General features: G+C 37.7%; 1 protein-coding gene and 2 long non-coding RNA genes across 3 annotated transcripts; all 3 read left to right on the forward strand.

The window, feature by feature from the left end:
- Nucleotides 1-1,173: 1,173 nt before the first annotated feature.
- LOC145205436 (uncharacterized) lies at nt 1,174-9,385 on the forward strand. Its single transcript, XR_013853653.1, has 7 exons — nt 1,174-1,455; nt 1,643-1,727; nt 2,323-2,484; nt 2,895-3,582; nt 4,033-4,122; nt 4,721-4,807; nt 9,166-9,385. It is a non-coding gene; the product is annotated as an uncharacterized LOC145205436 (long non-coding RNA).
- LOC145205435 (uncharacterized) lies at nt 6,024-8,274 on the forward strand. The gene is made up of 6 exons (XM_080078162.1): nt 6,024-6,169; nt 7,037-7,237; nt 7,298-7,529; nt 7,608-7,698; nt 7,754-7,891; nt 8,007-8,274. Exons 2-6 carry the CDS (start codon nt 7,051-7,053, stop codon nt 8,154-8,156), a joined length of 798 nt encoding a protein of 265 aa, XP_079934288.1. The 5' UTR covers nt 6,024-6,169; nt 7,037-7,050; the 3' UTR covers nt 8,157-8,274.
- A 7,067-nt stretch (nt 9,386-16,452) lies between the features above and the next one.
- On the forward strand, nt 16,453-17,539 carry LOC145205175 (uncharacterized). Its single transcript, XR_013853610.1, has 3 exons — nt 16,453-16,488; nt 16,937-17,026; nt 17,459-17,539. It is a non-coding gene; the product is annotated as an uncharacterized LOC145205175 (long non-coding RNA).
- The last annotated feature ends 956 nt before the right edge of the window (nt 17,540-18,495 follow it).

An 18,495-nucleotide genomic window follows, 5' to 3' on the forward strand; every position in this document is an offset into this window, starting at 1 on the left:
ATAGATTATTCAGTTTTGTGGGTTTGGACAAACTGCTAAGGTGTTTGTGAGTTGTAGTCAAGATTACGGCAAGATTTTGCTTCTGAAAACTTGTACACAATTGTTTTCTTTTTTTAATACCACATTCAACAATAGGCCTCCTAGTTAGCGCTATCATTTGCTTATATAAACATACTGTAGGGCTTTGACATATTTTTACCAGCTTGCAAACAATTTGGGTATAGAAATATCTTGTTTGTCAATCTCCAGCACATTAATGTTATTGAGATATTTTGTTGGAGAAATACTTCCCTGTGTTAAATGGTTTTGTTTTAGTTAAGTGCTGTTCTCTAGTTGATAACAAGCTAATAGAACAACACACAGCTCTGCACAACACACAAAGGATGGAAAGAGGATGTGGATTGCTTATCAGAAATGTGATTAATACAATTTCAAAGAAACAGGCTTGGTAACAGCAACAGAACAAAGCACCACAAACATGTGAGAATAAGTCATCTTCCGCTCTATCCTGGCAAAGAGAAAAAGGTAAATCTGTAAGCTTGCATGGTGTTTAGATGTCGAAAACAAACTATGAGCAGCTAGCTGTGCAATGTGTCCTATTGTGATTCGTCCCTTCCAATCACATGAGACTAAGCATGCCACAAGGTGGTAATTACAGGCGTTGCATTTTATTGCTGCAGTTTTTGGACAACAATGCATTTCAGTTGTTCCCAACATTAACAAACTCACAGACACCCACCATTAGCATAAAATTAACTGTATACTGAATTTAAAATATTCAAAGAAATTTAAGACCTGGAACAGATAAACTTTTCGATGTATAAACAAATTCTTCAAATGTGCAACTTGGCTGTAGCGCATTGTAAATGTTCACATCCAAATTGCGGTTGTGTTGGGTAAAACGCTACCTAGCGGGAATATTTTTTCGACCTACCAGGAGCATGTTTACCGATCACGCCAGCCCTGCGTGATACGGTGATTAATCAGTGTTTTTGAAACGGGCTTTCGGAGACAATCGAATATAATATACCAAAGCTAAGTCATCTTCCGCAAGTGCATGAACGCACGAAACCCTCTTCGACAGGAACTGTTCACATACACGAAAAAGGCAGGCCGGTTATACAAATCGAGATGCAGTTAACTGATATGATCAATAGCATTAACATGTTAACAGGTTGTTCAGTGTGTTGGGTCCGTTTGATAAACGCTTAGTTTATTCGCCACCTTAACCGGTTTGCTTGCTTTGATTTGGTAACAAAATCCATCCTACTGTACCGGGCTATCAACGAACTCTTTTGAAACCCTTATTTTACGTTTATGGTGACCTGTTTTATATTTTTGGTGTTTCTAAAATAGTAATTATTTTCAGGTTAAAACCGACTTTAGGAAAAATGTTGAAAGTTTTGTTTGAATTGCTCCTTTTTGCTCTTGTACTAGAGTACCAGCAGACAAACGGTAAGATGCATTTCAGGGGTTGATATTATTGCTACCCAATATATACGTGACTTGCTGTTTAGGGCGTCTTGGTAAATGTGTAAACGTTTTCCTTTACTAGTAGATTTTTTCTGTTGAACTCTACTCAACTTTTTTGCGGATTAATTAGCTTTATTGTATCCAGTTAACTAATGAACTTCTATTTCAGCCTGCCCAAAAATGGTGTTTCGCCAACAGCAGGTGTTACCGGCCACGAATGAACAGCTGCACCGATTGTCTTAAAGGCGTTTGCGGTAAGTACAATTGCTAGTTTACCAGCACCGCTGGGAATGTCTTATAACCAGTGTAATCAGTTTTTTTAAGGTTTAGTTTGGGTGACCGCTAAGTAGTTTTAAGAGACCGCAAGTGTTTCTTTTAAATACCAAAAAATAGCCATATTTGCTTAAACGAATTATTTATTAGGCTACTGGCAAATTTTGGGAAACCGCTGGAGAAATTAAAAAAAACGGTCCCCCAAAACCGAAACGGTCCCCCAAAACACCTTAAAAAACACTGAGTGTAATATTTGTACTGCTTCTGTATCTACGTTGTAGAGTAAAATTTGTAATAACAATCACCACAGAATTGCAAGTTCATATGGTTTGTGGTTGTCAAGTTTTACTTGATTTTAATATCATGTTGGTGACCAAATGTTGCATGTTTTTGCTCATGGCAAACTATGGCATTGACCGCAAATCAATACCGGTAGTGCCTTACACTAAAAACTAGAAATATTTAACAGCGTTTTAAATTGGGGATGAATACAAAATATTTCTGTTGTTTTATTACTATAACCACAGTTGATGTGTTCGATGAACTGTTGAGGAAAAAATTATATTGTTCTGGCAGGCGAAGACTTTATGAACCCATTCGAAACAGACTTTGGAAGAGTCTGTGTTTTGCGCGCCATGAGATTAAAATCACAATGCAAAGAAATATGTGGATCAGTCAATGTGAACAAATTAAAGAGACTCAACACGGCTTGCAAACAATGCCTTAAGCCATGTATTGGTAAGTTTCAAACTCGAATTTACAAAGCTGACATACTGTATTTCTTGCTGATTTGTTTCGTGTCTTTTATAAGTCGCAGTTGTTGTTTGTTTTGTTTTTTTCGGAAAAACAAAAACTTTTTACTGAGAATTCGGCAAACTAACAAACTTGATTTTTTTCCGGCACCAATTTGGAATAAAATCACAAAATGTTATTCAGCTAAATACAATGTGATGTGTGAGAACAAAAATCAACAAAATAAGGTTTTAATTATGCCTTGTACATTATCATTTTGTCATAAACCCTGAAACGTGAAATCCTGTCATAACGAGTATTTCACTCCGCGCGTTGTAACTTTTTATGCGATTTTGTAAAAACTTCTAGCTTGACTTTGTTGCCTGAAAACGAAAAAACTCGCGTTTGTTTTGTAGAGGAGGCCAAAGAAGCATCAGAGCCCCTGCATCACAACCCTTAGCAACAGACTTCCTTATCAATCCTGTAAAACTGGCGATGGAAGTGATGAAACCGAGGGCCGCCGAAAATATGACGATGCCTTCTGAACCATGCGGCTCCTGTTACAACGCCCAAACCTGTCCAACTGAAATGGAGATGAATGAACTGCCGCCGTATTGTCTCACATACATCCTCTCAAAATGCTTAACAAGTGCAAATTGTAAAAACAAGCTGCAATGTTTCACTTAAAGCAGTTTGTTTTTACAAATTTAGGCGATTTCGTTTTACTGCATATCAAATCTTAAAACTTCACTAGTTTCGAAAATGTTTCGGTCCTCACTTCGCCGAAATGGAGTTGACATGACAAGGCGACCTGTATAGAACGTCACACGTCGGAATGAAATAACAATTGCCAGAAGAGCTCTATAAACTTGATATTATGCCTGGCAGAAATAGCTTATATAAATAAGTTTATAAATTTTTTAAAATGTTTTGGCCTACACAGTTCAGTAACCTCTATAATCTTTGCAGTAAACAACGAAACGGCCAACCAAACGCCATTCGAGTGCTTTGCCGAACATTGGAATGATTCATGTTCTACTTGTCCCGCAGACTTTGATGCAACCCGCTTCATACGATGCGAAGACTGTATCACTACTTGTCCAGGTAAGAAACTTTGCAAACCTTCGCCATTACAAATGCTATGCTTGCTAATAAACAGTGATCAAATGCGAAGTTGTAAAACAGCGCAAAATGATTGCACGAAAACCTAGCTCTCGTTGTTCAGTAAAACACAAAAAACTTGAATGCAAGACACACAAGATGACGTCACAAACAATGAAGTCATACGTTTGCTTAAAACATAAAAATGACTTTGGGGTGACCGCATCCAAATCTGCAAAACGCTCCGGCGTTCGTAAACACATCACAAATAGTTGGCTACACCTTTTTTGATAAACCACTTTAATAATGCACAGATAAAGTTTTTTTAGGACGCCAAGGTCGCATTATGTCATAGGTTCACTTGTGACGAAAACCTTGTGATTCTTAAAACTGCAAATTATCAATCTGAATTTTGAGAAAGCCGTTGCAAATTGTTGTTGTTGTAATTTTCAGAAAAGATCATATGTGCATTGAACTGCACGTTTGACAGACCAATGTACCCCATGAAGATCCCGTGTGCAAAATGCGCTGGTCTCTGCAGAGGTGAGGTTACCTTAAATTCAACGTTGTAATTGATACAGCCCTTCACAAATTTTTGCTTAATTATTTCACCACATAATATCAGAGGGTGCCGGCCGCGGATAAGCTCCTACCGTGGGTCGAATCCCACCACAGGTTGCATTTTTTTAGTTTGCATTGGAAAAGGCTCTTGATTAGAGATTTCAGAAGCGTAAATTCGACAAGTCTGAAGACGTCCTTTGTTTTTTTTATTATTATTTTTAGATATACATATATTTCACCCAAGTAATAGGCATCATCAGTATATAAAAGCAAATTGTTATACGCGACTGTTGTCTCCGTCTGTCGTACTGAGTTTTGGGTGACTCGTGATTTACGATATACTACACACGTAAATTACTTTCATTACTTTAATATTAGAAAAAATATATATTAGTTAGACGAATGACTTAGTGTTTTGTTGAACTTACATTTACTGCCGTAATGTTCATTATAGTCTTCATCCACCAAGAAATGAGCTAGATGTTCAACTTTACGTTTGGAGAATACAATTAGGTGTAGAACACTAAATATTTACTTCATGTATGCACTCTGGCAGTTTTGCTTTAAATTTTTGTTGCAGTGACACCTGGTGATGTAGATAAGTGCATTCAGAATAAATGTCCGGACTGTGCCGATTGTGACACGTGTTTCGACGAGTGCGAAGCTGGTGAGTAATTCACTTGGTTGGTCCCTGCGCATTTTTTTATTTTATAACGACATAAAAACACTCGAGCGGGGAAATTAAGCACTGCCACTGCCTGACTTAAAAACTAAAAATCAAAAATATACAATATTTTTCAACTTAGCTTGTCGGCCTGAAAATAGTAATCATTTAAGCTTTTAATTTGCTGAGCAAGAGTGAAGCTAACATGGTACAGTATTTTTAAAGCAGTATTTTAAAGCTTAGAATTTACTGTGGAGCAAGAAGATGTGTGGAATGTAAACAAAAAAAAATCTCCAACACGAAACTGCTATTTACCCCACAAACCACATTGACAATTTATTGCTGCTTTTTAACTATACACTGTAAATTGAAATGGTGGAAAACAAAGGGTGGGGAAAATATAAGGTGGTATGATCCACCTTTTGGGGTGGTACAGCTTAAAAGGTGTAATTTCACACCATTTTAAGACCAAATTTCCACCCGTCCTATAGTATTGGTGTAAATACCAACCCTCAGTTCTCACGAGTGTGGGTATATGCGCAAAGGTATTTTAAAAGACGCGGTAACACATTGCTAATCGTTCGAAACAATTTGGGTACTGCAATAACTTGCAATTAGGCGGTCAATACGGGATTTAGATCATTTGGTGCTAGGATTTCTCTTCCGTTTTCATTGCGGTTAAGGTTTGGAAATATGTTCAAGCCGTGGAAATACGACATTGGAGGTTTGGAATTGTATTTACTCTAGTATAAATGATTACTATACTGACAAATAAACCAGGTAGTATATTTGTATTTAAACAACGCATCTTTTTACAACAAACCTTCCTATAACTGCAGTCCATGTAACGTAAGTTGAAATATTTTTTCAGAAGTTTAAGGCAGATGTTAGTACCCTACATGTTACTTTTACGTTCTAAGAGCGAAATCCGTAGCAGCAATGTATGGCAGTCGCGACTTAGAACTGTAACCAAACGAGCCAGTGGCATTTTTTGAAAAAAAAAACATGCACATTTATCACGCTGGATCTCATCAACGCGACGTATGCACGATATACAGTATACATCATAATATTAGGGAAGTAGGTAGAAATACGAGTATAATTAAAATGAACAAATTACCGGTGAAAAAGTTTTCATTGTTAGTGAAGCTTTAGCAACACAGCAAGATATAGATTGTCGCATAACAATTCCAATTGTTACATCAGACAGAATTCTGGGATCGTCCAAGCTGAGTTGCAGGGGCATGTTTGTTTTATTATGACGTTTGCGGTTAGCCACACCCAGAGTTCAGCTTGCGCAGACGCCACGTTTTGTGCCGATTTGGAGGATTTGGAGTTTGGTTGCGGATCGGAAACAGTTTTAAGGTTTGTTGGTTATACTTTTTGTTCACCTTGCAAACTGACCAGTAACTGGATGCATATTAAAGTTTTTAAAATGTATGGAGTTGTGTAGTAGACCTGTGCATCTCTAACCTATTTTATTGCGTGACCAAGTCAACGTTTTTTCAGAAAAAAATGGCCCACTTTCTCATCAGTATGGCTAGCAGGTCTTGATAATTGGTACATCAGCACTTTACAAACTACTATATGGCCGACAACCTAATTAGTTCAGAAACACTGGTGCAGACAATACTGCTTGTCCATTAGTTTTTGGATTATTTTATATGCATTTGGTAATTGTTGGTTTTGTGGATTGGTTGTGTTAAGTATAAAAATACCTTTTAAAATTATATGTATCAGCAATATAGAGTCAACCTGTAGGTTCATTAAAAGTGAGTTGTGTATGTTGTTTTTCTTGCAACTGATAAAGTATGTACATTTGAAGACAAATCTCAGATCAAAATAAAAAAAACAATGTAAGCTGGAATTTTATGTCCACATGAAACTGAAACGTGTGTTTGCCAATGCATTTCTAAAAAAAACTTCTTTAATATTCAAGAAATGAACATCATCATGTGACTGTGCCGCCATTGTGTTGCACAATAAACTTTTGCTCCAGAAAGTATTCTTCACCAAACCAAAGGGTGTCAAAAATATTTTACATTTCGGTTTAAATGGTGGTGTTATAGGGGTTTCGTAAAATATGACATGTTTAATTTCCAAACGAGTCAGTGAGTGCTTATGTAATGTGCAAGAGCATTCTCTGAAATGTACATATAGATAATAATTTAGGTTGCTTTTTATCTGCTGTATCATCCTTGTTACCGTCATTAAGGTTATTTTTGTTTGCAGATTAAAAAGTAAATATGGAATATCATGTGACCTGTGGTGAGAGAAAAGTGATATCAAAACTGGATGTGACCAATCAAATTGAGACTACATTCAATATCACCCATCCATTCTCAATTCAGCTTTACTCACAAACGTTTAATGACTGGGTGGATGTAGATAATCCAACAGATTTGCCAGAAAGTGGCAAACTTCTTGTCAAAGGTATTTGCATGTAATACAATACATCAGTTGCTTAGAAATATGCGATTAAATAATTTTTAGATTGTTTGCCGGAGATACAAAATGATAATGAGACTGCAACACATCTTTCATCCTCATCTTCACTTTCAACTACATCTCCCTCAGTAGAAACTGATGGATGGTTGGTTACATACAAGCTTCCAAAACTCATTGGTGATGCTTTGGAAGATTGCAACTCTCCAAGCAAACTAACCAACAAAATTAGGAACAAAATTGTTCAACTCATCTGTGATTCAATTTTACCACATAATATGTGAGTGTGATATAGTTTGTTTGAAAATAGCCTGTAATGTACACATTAAATATTACTTACTGTAAAAATTAATTACAGGTACCCATCACCCTTACAAATGAGAACAGTATTAATGGAATTAGTAAAGGCATATCCAGTATTGCAAGATCAAAACAGTAGCAGTCCAATAGTAAGTAGGTGTGAGATTCTGCCCAGGACAGTACTGATTTTGGTTTGTTTTGTAGAGCACATGGGTTTGTAGTTTGCGACAAAGATTTAAAGACATAAGAAGACCCCTTCATTCAGATGTGCAAATTGCTGCTATGAAAATAAAGTATGGCGGTCGAGAAAGGCAGGATTCTTCAAGGAGGTTGTTTAAAGATGTGAGTATGTACATTTATTTATTAAAGGTTTTCTAGGTTTAGCAAGTTAGATAGGTTTATTTTCAGTTAATCACCAAAAGTGAGGTTATGTTCCAAATTGTGTGTTTGCATACAGAGTTTTGAAGATGAGGAATCCGTTGCACTGCATTCTAAAATAGCACAATTGGAGCTGGCCAAACCACATCCAAGTCATGATTTAAAAGAAGACTGCCATGTGTACATTCGAGTTTCGAAGAAATATCATTGCAAGAGGTGCAGCAAGTAATGATATTTTAGACCATGCAGTTTCCAACACTTCATGAAATCAATTTGGTAGGTGGATCTTTTCACATTATATTTAATGTACCCATTTTAATGTAATAACCATTTTATTAAAATTGGAATGTCCAGTGATTTGTCTGTTTCAGATATTCTTGGCAACAGAATTGATTTTTAAAGTAGATGTATTGCAAACATTCATGGAAAAATTTGGTAACCAAAAATGCTGCAGAGACTGGAGAATCTTATTAAACCTAATCATAATCACCAAGTACATTTCACAGGTATATATTAATTTAAATTTTATGTTTTAAAATATGTGTACGGTTTAAGCAATGGGTGATGTACCAATAATATTTTTATTGTTAAATTGTAATTGACTTTGAAATGATGCTAATTTGCACAAATGCTGTGGGTTATAACTTGTTTTATGATATGCAGGAGGATGAAAGAATACTTGGTGTTTGTTGGTGGAAAGAAGTTATGTGTTGCACCTAATTTGCCACAAGCCATAGTTGCAATAATCTGCAGCTATTGGGTGTTCGACATTTGCTTTCCGAAACGATTGGTCAAGTCTCTACAACTTTTCTGCTGTATTCTAAATTTACCACTGAAAAACCGTCACATTGGTGCACAGCGTGTTTCAAACAAGCTGTAAGCGAAGTGCAAAGTAAATTTTGTGAAACCTGTTTTGCAAATAAATTTTGTGAAACCCTGTTGTACTGGAACACCTTTGCAGGTGGAGATACCGACACCCTATAGTGGTGCAGACAGCTGAGTGGTGGTTGCCACCAAGGGGGGTAAATTTACACCTACTATGGTGGAGTTTACGGGTGGAACTTACCACCTTCGTTATCTAAAGGTGGGAAGCAACTCCACCCTAGGTTGGAGTTTGTGGACCACCAATTTTGGTGTTAGTTTCCACGACTACCATTTACAGTGTAATAACCCTTCCGTTTCTCAACCTTACTTTTTATACACACGTTTTACTTGCGACGTTCACTTGTCTATTTCAGAGGGTTTCGCGACGAATCAATGCCGTTGCTTTGGACCTTTTGAATTTTTGTTATGAATATAGAAGATCACCCAGATGACGACAAACAACCAAGCCACCAATGTTATTTTTATTGTTCTCACATTTTTAAGTAAAACTGTTTTCTAACCTTTTATGCTGTAACCAAACTTTGATGAATGTATACTGTTTCGTTGTCATCATAATAAACCAGATATACATGATTTGTTTAGTTAGTGTTACTTGTTTAAGTGTAATAAGATTAAAAGCGTTGAAGGGTTCACGTTAAATAAGGAGAAAAGAAATATCAATTGTTTGCACCAGAGTTGCAAGCGGGCCCGAAATCTGAGCCCGAACCCGGCCCGAACGCGAAAGTATAAGCCCGAAGCCCGGCCCGAACCCGAAACGTTTTTGCAAAGCCCGTTTATGTATTGAATGAAACAGCGACACAACAAGCCCACAGCTACAAGACACTTCGAATGACCGTAAAGGTTAAACTCACGCTTTTATATGGGCATGCGGCAAGGTCGTCACAAGGCGGGGCAATATACTTAATGCGTCACAAGGTGGCGCAATATACATTACATCTTCCCTTCACGAAAAAGAAGAAACAAAAGGAGAAAACTAACATCAGTATGAAAACGAAAAATACACAAGTCTACATTTCTTCAATTAGTCGTCTCGTCGGTTTACGTTTTCTTTTGGAACGACACGGAACATTAAAGTTGCGAACAATTTCACAATCATCAGAAACATGATGCGGCGATAAAGGTAACGTTTGCAACAGAGAAGACCTTTGAGATAAGGATTCAATGTTGCGGCGAATATGTATACGATTACGACGATAAAGTACATTGTCAGGAGTACGAACGATATAGGAGCGCGGTGACAAAACCTTGTCAATAACTCCGTCCTCTGTCCATGTGCGGCGAAGAAAATCAAACAGTTTTACAGGGGTACCAGGCTTTAAAACACTTAATGGTTTTGAACCTACATCAAAATAACGTTTTTGTACTGTTTTTTCGGCATAAAAAGGGCGTTTGGGCAAATTATGACACCTAAGCTTTTCTTCACAAATAGGCAAATTACTTTTGGTTTGCCTTCCCATGAGCAACTGTGACGGCGATAAACCACACTGTAAAGGCGAACTACGATAAATTAACAAATTCAAAGTCCTGGCCACTGGCAACAGATTTTTTTAACAGATTTTTAACGGTTTGTACCGTCCTTTCCGCAAGTCCATTAGATTGCGGAAAATGGGGACTTGATGTTAAATGACAGAAGTCCCAAGATTGCGAAAAACATCTAAATTCACGAGAGGAAAATTGTGGCCCGTTGTCGCTAAATACTTTAAGCGGCACACCAAAGCGAGAAAACGTTTGCTTAAGACAGGTAATAACTGCATCGCTAGAAGTGTTGTTAATACAATAAACATCGGGTATAATAATCAACAACTACTAAATACGACCGACCATTATACGAACATAAATCAACACCTATTTTTTCAAAGGGAAACTTGGGAATTTCATGTGGATTCAAGGGTTCTTTTTGCAAACGCGGTCTGTAACGCATACATGTTGAACATGCGGACACCAAATTTGATATGTCCTTGTTAATTCCAGGCCAATACACTAATTCGTGGGCACGACCTTTGCATTTAACTTCCCCCATATGACCTTCATGCAGCTTAGCTAGAATTGACCGTCTCATTTTCCGGGGAATGACTATTTTGCTTCCTTTAAACAGGACACCATCATTTACGGACAGTTCATCACGGACTTTCCAAAATACCCGGGAGTCTGGTGTGCAATTTGCGGAACGTTCCGGCCAACCATTGTAAACGTAATGCACGATGTCTATTGACTGGGGATCTCGTTCAGTTTCTTCACGAAGTTGCGCCATAGCATTGGAGGAGATTGGAAGTGATGACACAACCAAATGAACATAACGTTCCACATCAGCGTGTGATTGCAAATCTTCGGTTTCTAGGGAAACACTTCTCGACAAAGCATCGGCTGTGTGCATGAACTTTCCTGGAGTATAGATTACATTAAAGTCATACGAATGCAGACGTATCATCAGACGTTGTACCCTTATTGGACAATTGTTTAAGTTTTTTTTAAACAACGGAACTAATGGTTTGTGATCAGTTTCTATGCATATGTGTTGACCATATATGAACTGATGAAACCGCTCACACGCAAATGTTACCGCAAGGAGTTCCTTTTCAATTTGTGCGTAGCGCGTTTCAGCATCAATCATTGCTCTAGAGGCGTAGAACACAGGATACCACTCTTTGTCATGCATCTGAAGCAATACCGCACCAAGAGCTTCTTTTGAGGCGTCTGCGGATACCTTTATTGGAAGTACAGGATTAAAATGTTTAAGAATGGGTTGGCTAGAAATTACCCTCTTTAATTCTATCCACGCTTTTTCTTCGTTACTGGTCCAGTTCCATTCACTATCTTTATGCACCAGTGAGCGAAGTTGCGCAGTTTTTTCTGACACATCGGGAATATACCGTGCAAGATAGTTCACCATGCCCAGAAAGCGTTGAACATCACGCTTGTTTGCTGGTCGAGACATCGTCTCAATGGCTCGAACCTTCTTTGGATCTGGTTGCAAACCACCTGCACTTAAAACATCTCCCATGAACGTTAAACGATTGACACAAAAAACGCATTTTTCACGATTCAATCGTAAATTTGACTTCCTAGCTTGTTTCAAAACCATGTGGAGTCGCCTGTCATGTTCTTCTTTGGTACTGCCCCACACAATAATATCGTCCATTGACGTGTCAACACCGTCCATGTGCTCAAACAAGGAATGTACAGCACGATGAAATACTTCTGGGGCGGACGAGATACCAAACGGTAAACGCAAAAACCTGTACCTTCCGAAGGGAGTATTAAATGTACACAGCTTCGAACTTTCTTCGTCAATTTTTATTTGCCAAAAACCACTCACAGCATCCAACTTGCTAAAAAACCTTGCATTACTAAATTGTGACATTAATTCCTCCCGAGTAGGTAACATGTAATGTTCACGCATGATTGATTTATTGAGGTCACGGGGATCAAAACAAACACGAAGTTTTCCGTTCTTTTTGTTCACAATTACTAAGGAGTTTACCCATCTGGTTGGTTCAGTCACTTCTGTTATAACACCTAATCCTTTCATTCTCTGAAGTTCTTCTTTCAACTTTGGTTTCAGCAGATACGGAACTTTTCGACTCGGATGGATGACTGGAGTGGCATTGGAGTTCAACCTTATTGAGTATGTATCTGGAAGACAACCGAGACCATTAAAAATATCCTCGTATTCGCGGACAAGATTACCACACTGCTGTATAGACTCCACTGCATGTACACGATTGAAAAGCATTAACGCCTCTGCACCAAAAAGACCGATAAGTGGTTGAGTTTTAGCTTGGACAACAAAGAACTTCATCACGTGCGCATGGTTTCGGAATGTGACATTTAAAGTGCAAACACCATACACAAATATCTTGTGATTGGCAAACGCAGTTAGCACAATATTGGTACTTTCGATACGAGGTGTACTGGGTATAAAAAAAAAACTTGTTTGCCAATCTCCAGCATATAAGTGTTATTGAGAGATATTTTGTTGGACAAATACTTAATACCCTCTGTTAAGTAGATCTGGTTTTGTTTAGTGCTGTCTCTGGTTAACAACAAAAACAAAAACAATACATGACTCTTCACAACACACAAAGGACAAAAAAGGATGTTGATTGCTTATCAGAAATGTGATTAATACATTTTCCAAGAAACAGTCTCGAAAACAACAACAGAACAAAGCACCGTAAACATGTGGGAATAAGTCATCTTCCGCTTCATCATGGTAAAGGTAAATGTGTAAGCTTGCATGATTTTAGATGTCGAAAACAAACTATGAGTTGCTAGCTGTGCAACGTGTCCTATTGTGATTCGTCTCTTCCAAGCACATGACAATAAGGATGTAGGATAAGGGCAATTGTTAATTGCAGGCATTGCATTTTATTGCTGCAGTTTTCGGCCAACAATACTTTCCCAACATTATCGAAATCAGAGACACTCAGCCTTAGCATAATATTAACGTGAAATTAAAATACTCAAGAGAAATTTATTTTGACAATTGTTGCAAAACAAACCAAAGCGTGCTATTGTTGCAGTGATATTGCTTGCCAATTAAACCTGATAAAAATGTGGCTGGGTTCTGATTAAAAAGAATTTTTTAAAAGACCTGGAACAGTTAGTCCCATATTTTTAAAGGAAAACAAATTCTTTCAATGTGCAACTTGGCTGAAGCACGTTGTAAATGTTCACATCCATATAGCGATTGTTTTGGGTGGAATGCCGTCTAGCGGACATATTTTTGACTTATTAGGAGCGTGTTTACCGATCACGCCAGTACTGCGTGATACAGTGATTAATCTGCGTTGCAGGAACGGGCTTTAGGAGACATTTAAATACAATATACAAAAGCTAAGTCATCTTCCGCAACTGAACACTGCTCATACACAAGAAAAAGGCAGGACTGTTATAAAAACCGGGGGAAATGTGACTGATACGGTCAATAGCAATAACATGTTGTTATCTGGTAGCATGGGAAAATTGTTCGATGTGTTGGGGACGTTTCACAAACGCTTAGTTTAATCGCCACCTTAACTGGTAGTGACCGATTGCTTGTAACCATTAAAAATCTTTGCTTGCTTTGATTTGGTAAAGCAAGTAACTAAGAACAATAAGCAAGGTTTTGATAAGGGCTTTGTTCGAAAGTAAAACTCCCAGAAAAAAATACATCCTCCTGTATGGGGCTGTAAACGTGCACGATGTTTAACCGAATTCTATTAAACCCCTATTTTACGTTTATGGCATACTTACGGTGTTTCTAAAATAGTAATTATTTTCTGGTTAAAACTAACTTTGAAAAAAATTGTTCCTTTTTGCAAAAAAAAAATGTTTGGATTGTTCCTTTTTGCTCTTGTACTAGAGTACCAGCAGACAAACGGTAAGATGCATTTCAGGGGTTGATATTATTGCTACCCAATATATACGTGACTTGCTGTTTAGGGCGTCTTGGTAAATATGTAAACGTTTTCCTTTACTAGTAGATTTTTTCTGTTGAACTCTACTCAACTTTTTTGCGGATTAATTAGCTTTATTGCATCCAGTTAACTAATGAACTTCTATTTCAGCCTGCCCAAAATGGTGTTTTGCCAAGAACAGGTGTTACTTGCCAGTGAACGACTCATGCACCGATTGCCTTAAAGGCGTTTGCGGTAAGTACAATAGTCAGTTCACCAATACCTTAGGTCCAGGGTCGGTAACCGAGGAGTTCGTTACCTTTTCAGGTTAAATGCTGCATTTTGCCCATGTATCCCGGTGATGATAAACTAATTTAAGCGTTTTATTGCAAAATACTTGTTGTTTTTTTAAGACCTGTACGCAATAAAATTTTACTGTTAAAAAAGGTCCGCAGTGCAAAAAAGGTTACCGACCCTTGTAATAGGTCATATGTTTTCAATATCATTTTATTCACCAAATGTTGCATGTTTTTGCTTATGGCAAACCATTGCATTGGCTGTAAATAGATACCGGTAGTGCCTAGTAATATCAAGAACACAACCTTAATACAAATCTGTCTGCTTTCTATTTAAATCAATTAGCTCAAATATTTTTTACACTCAAACTGTTTTCACGCGAAGTCATTACCAGTTTTGCCGATTCTTGTAGTACTGTTGTTTTCAAACTAAAGAGGAAAAATTACTATTGTTCCAACAGGCGAAGACTTTCTGAATCCATTCGAAACACAATTTGGAAGAGCCTGTGTCTTTCGCGCCATGAGAAGAAATCCAGACTGCAGACAAGAATGTGGATCAGTCAACAAGAAGAAATTAAACAACTACAACAAGGCTTGCAAACAATGCCTTCGCCCATGTATTGGTAAGTTTCAAAGTCGAATTTACAAAGCTGAGATTTTGTATTTCTTGCTGATTTGTTTTCGATCTTTATCAAGGCGTTGTTATTGTTTGTTTTTTCGGAAAAACATAAGCTTTTTACTAGGTGTTCGGCAAACTAACAAACCTGATTTGTTTCCGGCTTCCATTTGTAATAAAAACACAAATTGTTATTCCGCTAAAATCATATTAACGATATACTAATACATAAATCGTCCTGATCCACGCATGCTGAACAGACGATTTCAGTCACATATATTGACATTTATTAGCTGACTAATTCAGCACACTTTAATCAGTCTGTATATTTATTATTGCAAAACCTTTGGCGATCGATTTCGCCCAAATATATGGCATCGTCAGTCCTTATTCAAATAGAATACCTAAAATCAATGTGATGTGTAAGAACAAAAATCAACAAAATAAGGTTTCAACTTTGCCTTGTACAATCGCATTTGATCATAAAGCCCTGAAACGTGAGATCCTGTCATGACGAGTATTTCGCTTTATATGCGTGTGGTAACTTTCCACGCAAATTTGTAAAAACTTACTGCTTGACTTTGTTGCCTGAAAACGAAAAACTCGCGTTTGTTTTTTAGAGGAGGCCAAAAATGCATCAGCGAACTACTGTGAGGCCCCCCCAGGTCCCCCAGGCCCCCCAGGCCCCCCAGGCCCCCCAGGCCCTCAAGCCCCTGCATCACAACCCTTAGCAACAGACTTTCTAATCAATCCTGTAAAACTGGCGATGGAAGTGATGAAACCGAGCGCCGCCGAAAATGTGACGATGCCTCCCCAGCCATGCGCTCCCTGTTACGACGGAACGAGCTGTCTAACTGAAATGGAAATGATTGAAGTGCCACCGTTTTGTCTTACATATCTCCTTTTAAAATGCTTATGCAAGTGAAAATTGATATTCTTTAAAAACAAGCTGCAATGTTTACCTTGGAGCAGTTTGTTTTTTTGCAGATTTAGGCGATTTTGTTTTACTGCATATCAAGTTTAAAAGCTTTAGCCAATCATTAGTTACGAAAATGTTTCGGTCCTCACTTCGCAAAAATGGATTTGACTTGACAACGCGACCTGCATAGGACGTCAAACGTCGGAATGAAACAACAATTGCTAAAAAACTCTATAAACTAAATGTTATGCCTGGCAGCAATATCTTATTTAAATAAGTTGATAGTTTTTTAAAAGAAATTTTGGCCTACACAGTTCAGTGACCTCTATAATCTGTGTAGTCAACAACGAAACCGACACCAACCAAACGACCTTGGAATGCTTTGCCGAGCATTGGAATGATTCATGCTCTACTTGTCCCGTAGACTTTGATCGTACGCTGCGAAGAGTGTATCACTACTTGTCCAGGTAAGAAACTTTGTAAACCTTCGCCATTACAAATGCCATGCTTGCTAATAAACAGTGATCACAAGCAAATTTGTAAAACAGCCCAAAATGCTTGTACGGAAACCTAGCACACGTTGTTCGTTAATAACACAAAACTCGTTTTAAACTTGATTGCATGACCCAGAGGAAGACGTCACTAACAATGAAGTCATATGTTTGCTCAAAACTAAAAAAATGGCTTTGAGGTGACCGCATCCAAATTTGCAAAACGGTCATGCGTTCGTAAACACATAAATAGCTAGCTACGACTCTTTTGATAAATTACTCAAATATATGCAGACAAGGTATTTTGTGACGTCACGGTCGCATTACGTCATTGGTTCACTTGTGACGAGCACCTTGTGAAATCTGCAATATATCAATCTGACTTTTTGTGCAAGCCGTTGTATGTTGTTGTTGTTTGTTTCAGAAAGGATCACATGTGGATTGAGCTGCCCGTTTAACAGAACAATGTACCCAATGAAGATGCCATGTGCAGAATGCGCTAGTCTCTGCAGAGGTGAGTTTACCTTAAATATTAATACAGCCCTTCACAAATTGTTGCCTAATTATTTCATCACATAATATCAGAGGTCGCCGGCCGCGGATAAACTGCTACCATGAGTTCAAATCCCACCGCAGGTTGCATTTTTTAGTTTTCATTGGAAAAGGCCCTCGATTAGATATTTCACAAGCGTAAAATAGCTACAGGCTGAAAACGTTGGCAAGTCTGAAGTTGTCCATCGTGTTTTGGGATTATATATAACTTATATATAGTTTTGTTGGACTTACATTTACTGCCATAAGGTTCGTTATGGTCTTCATCCACCAAGCAATCAACTGGATGTTTAACTTTACGTTTCGAGAATACAATTAGGTGTAGAACGCTAATTATTCACTTCATTTTATCACTCTGGTAGTTTTGCTTTAAATCAAGCCGCTTTTGTTGCAGTTACACCTGGTGATGTAGATGAGTGCATTCAGAAAAAATGTCCGGATTGTGCCGATTGTGACACGTGTTTTGACGATTGTGGAGCTGGTGAGTACTTGGTCCGCTCATTTGGTTGGTCATACCCTGCGAATTTATTGGCGTGCTTGAGTGAAGCTAACATGGTACACATGAAATCGTCAGGAACGCTTGGTACTGATGGGTTTGCACGGTTCATGGCGCGACCTAAAAATTTCTAAACGCATTTGGCCAAAAGACGTAAATCAGTTAAAACAACGTCATAAACGAGACGGGTTAATCAAATACGTGTTTGGAAAATCTTTCAAAGCAGTATTTTAAAGCTTAGAATTTACTGTGGTGCAAGATGTGTGGAATGTAAACAATAACAAACCAAGCCTAACACAAAAGTGCTTATTTTTACCCCACATAACACTTTCACAATTTATTGCTGCTTTTTAACTAAAATAACCTCGTTTCCCGACCTTATAAATTTTTGTAATGAATATAGAAGACCACCTGTTGCAGATAACGACAAACAACCAAACCACCAATGCTACTTTTTATTCGTATTAAATATTTAAGTTAAACTGTTTTCAAGCTTTTATGCTGTACCCAAATTTTGCTGAATGAATACCGTTTCGATTTTATCCTAATAAACCATATATTCGTTATTTGTTCAGTTACTTTTATTTGTTTTAAGTGTAACAGAATTAGAAGCGTTGTAAGGTTCACGCAAAAAGAGGAGTACAAGTATCAAATGTTCGCACTAAATCGTTCTAAATCCGTCAAAAACACTGTTGCAGGGTCTTTGTCTTGATACGTTGATGTGTAACATTTTAGGGCGTTCTATGTGTGTTGTACCAAACTACTAAAAGAAATAAGGTCCCATAAAAGGATAGTGCCGAAGTCACAAGGTGACAGTTAAGAACAAAAATCAACAAACAAGGTTTTTACTTTGCCTTTTTACATCCACATATTATCATAAATCCCTGAAACGTGAGATCATGTCATGACGAGTATTTCGCTTCATATGCGTGTTG

The sequence above is a fragment of the Phallusia mammillata genome, chromosome 8 (genome assembly GCF_965637545.1).
Source record: "Phallusia mammillata chromosome 8, kaPhaMamm4.hap1.1, whole genome shotgun sequence".
Classification (NCBI taxonomy): Eukaryota; Metazoa; Chordata; class Ascidiacea; order Phlebobranchia; family Ascidiidae; genus Phallusia; species Phallusia mammillata.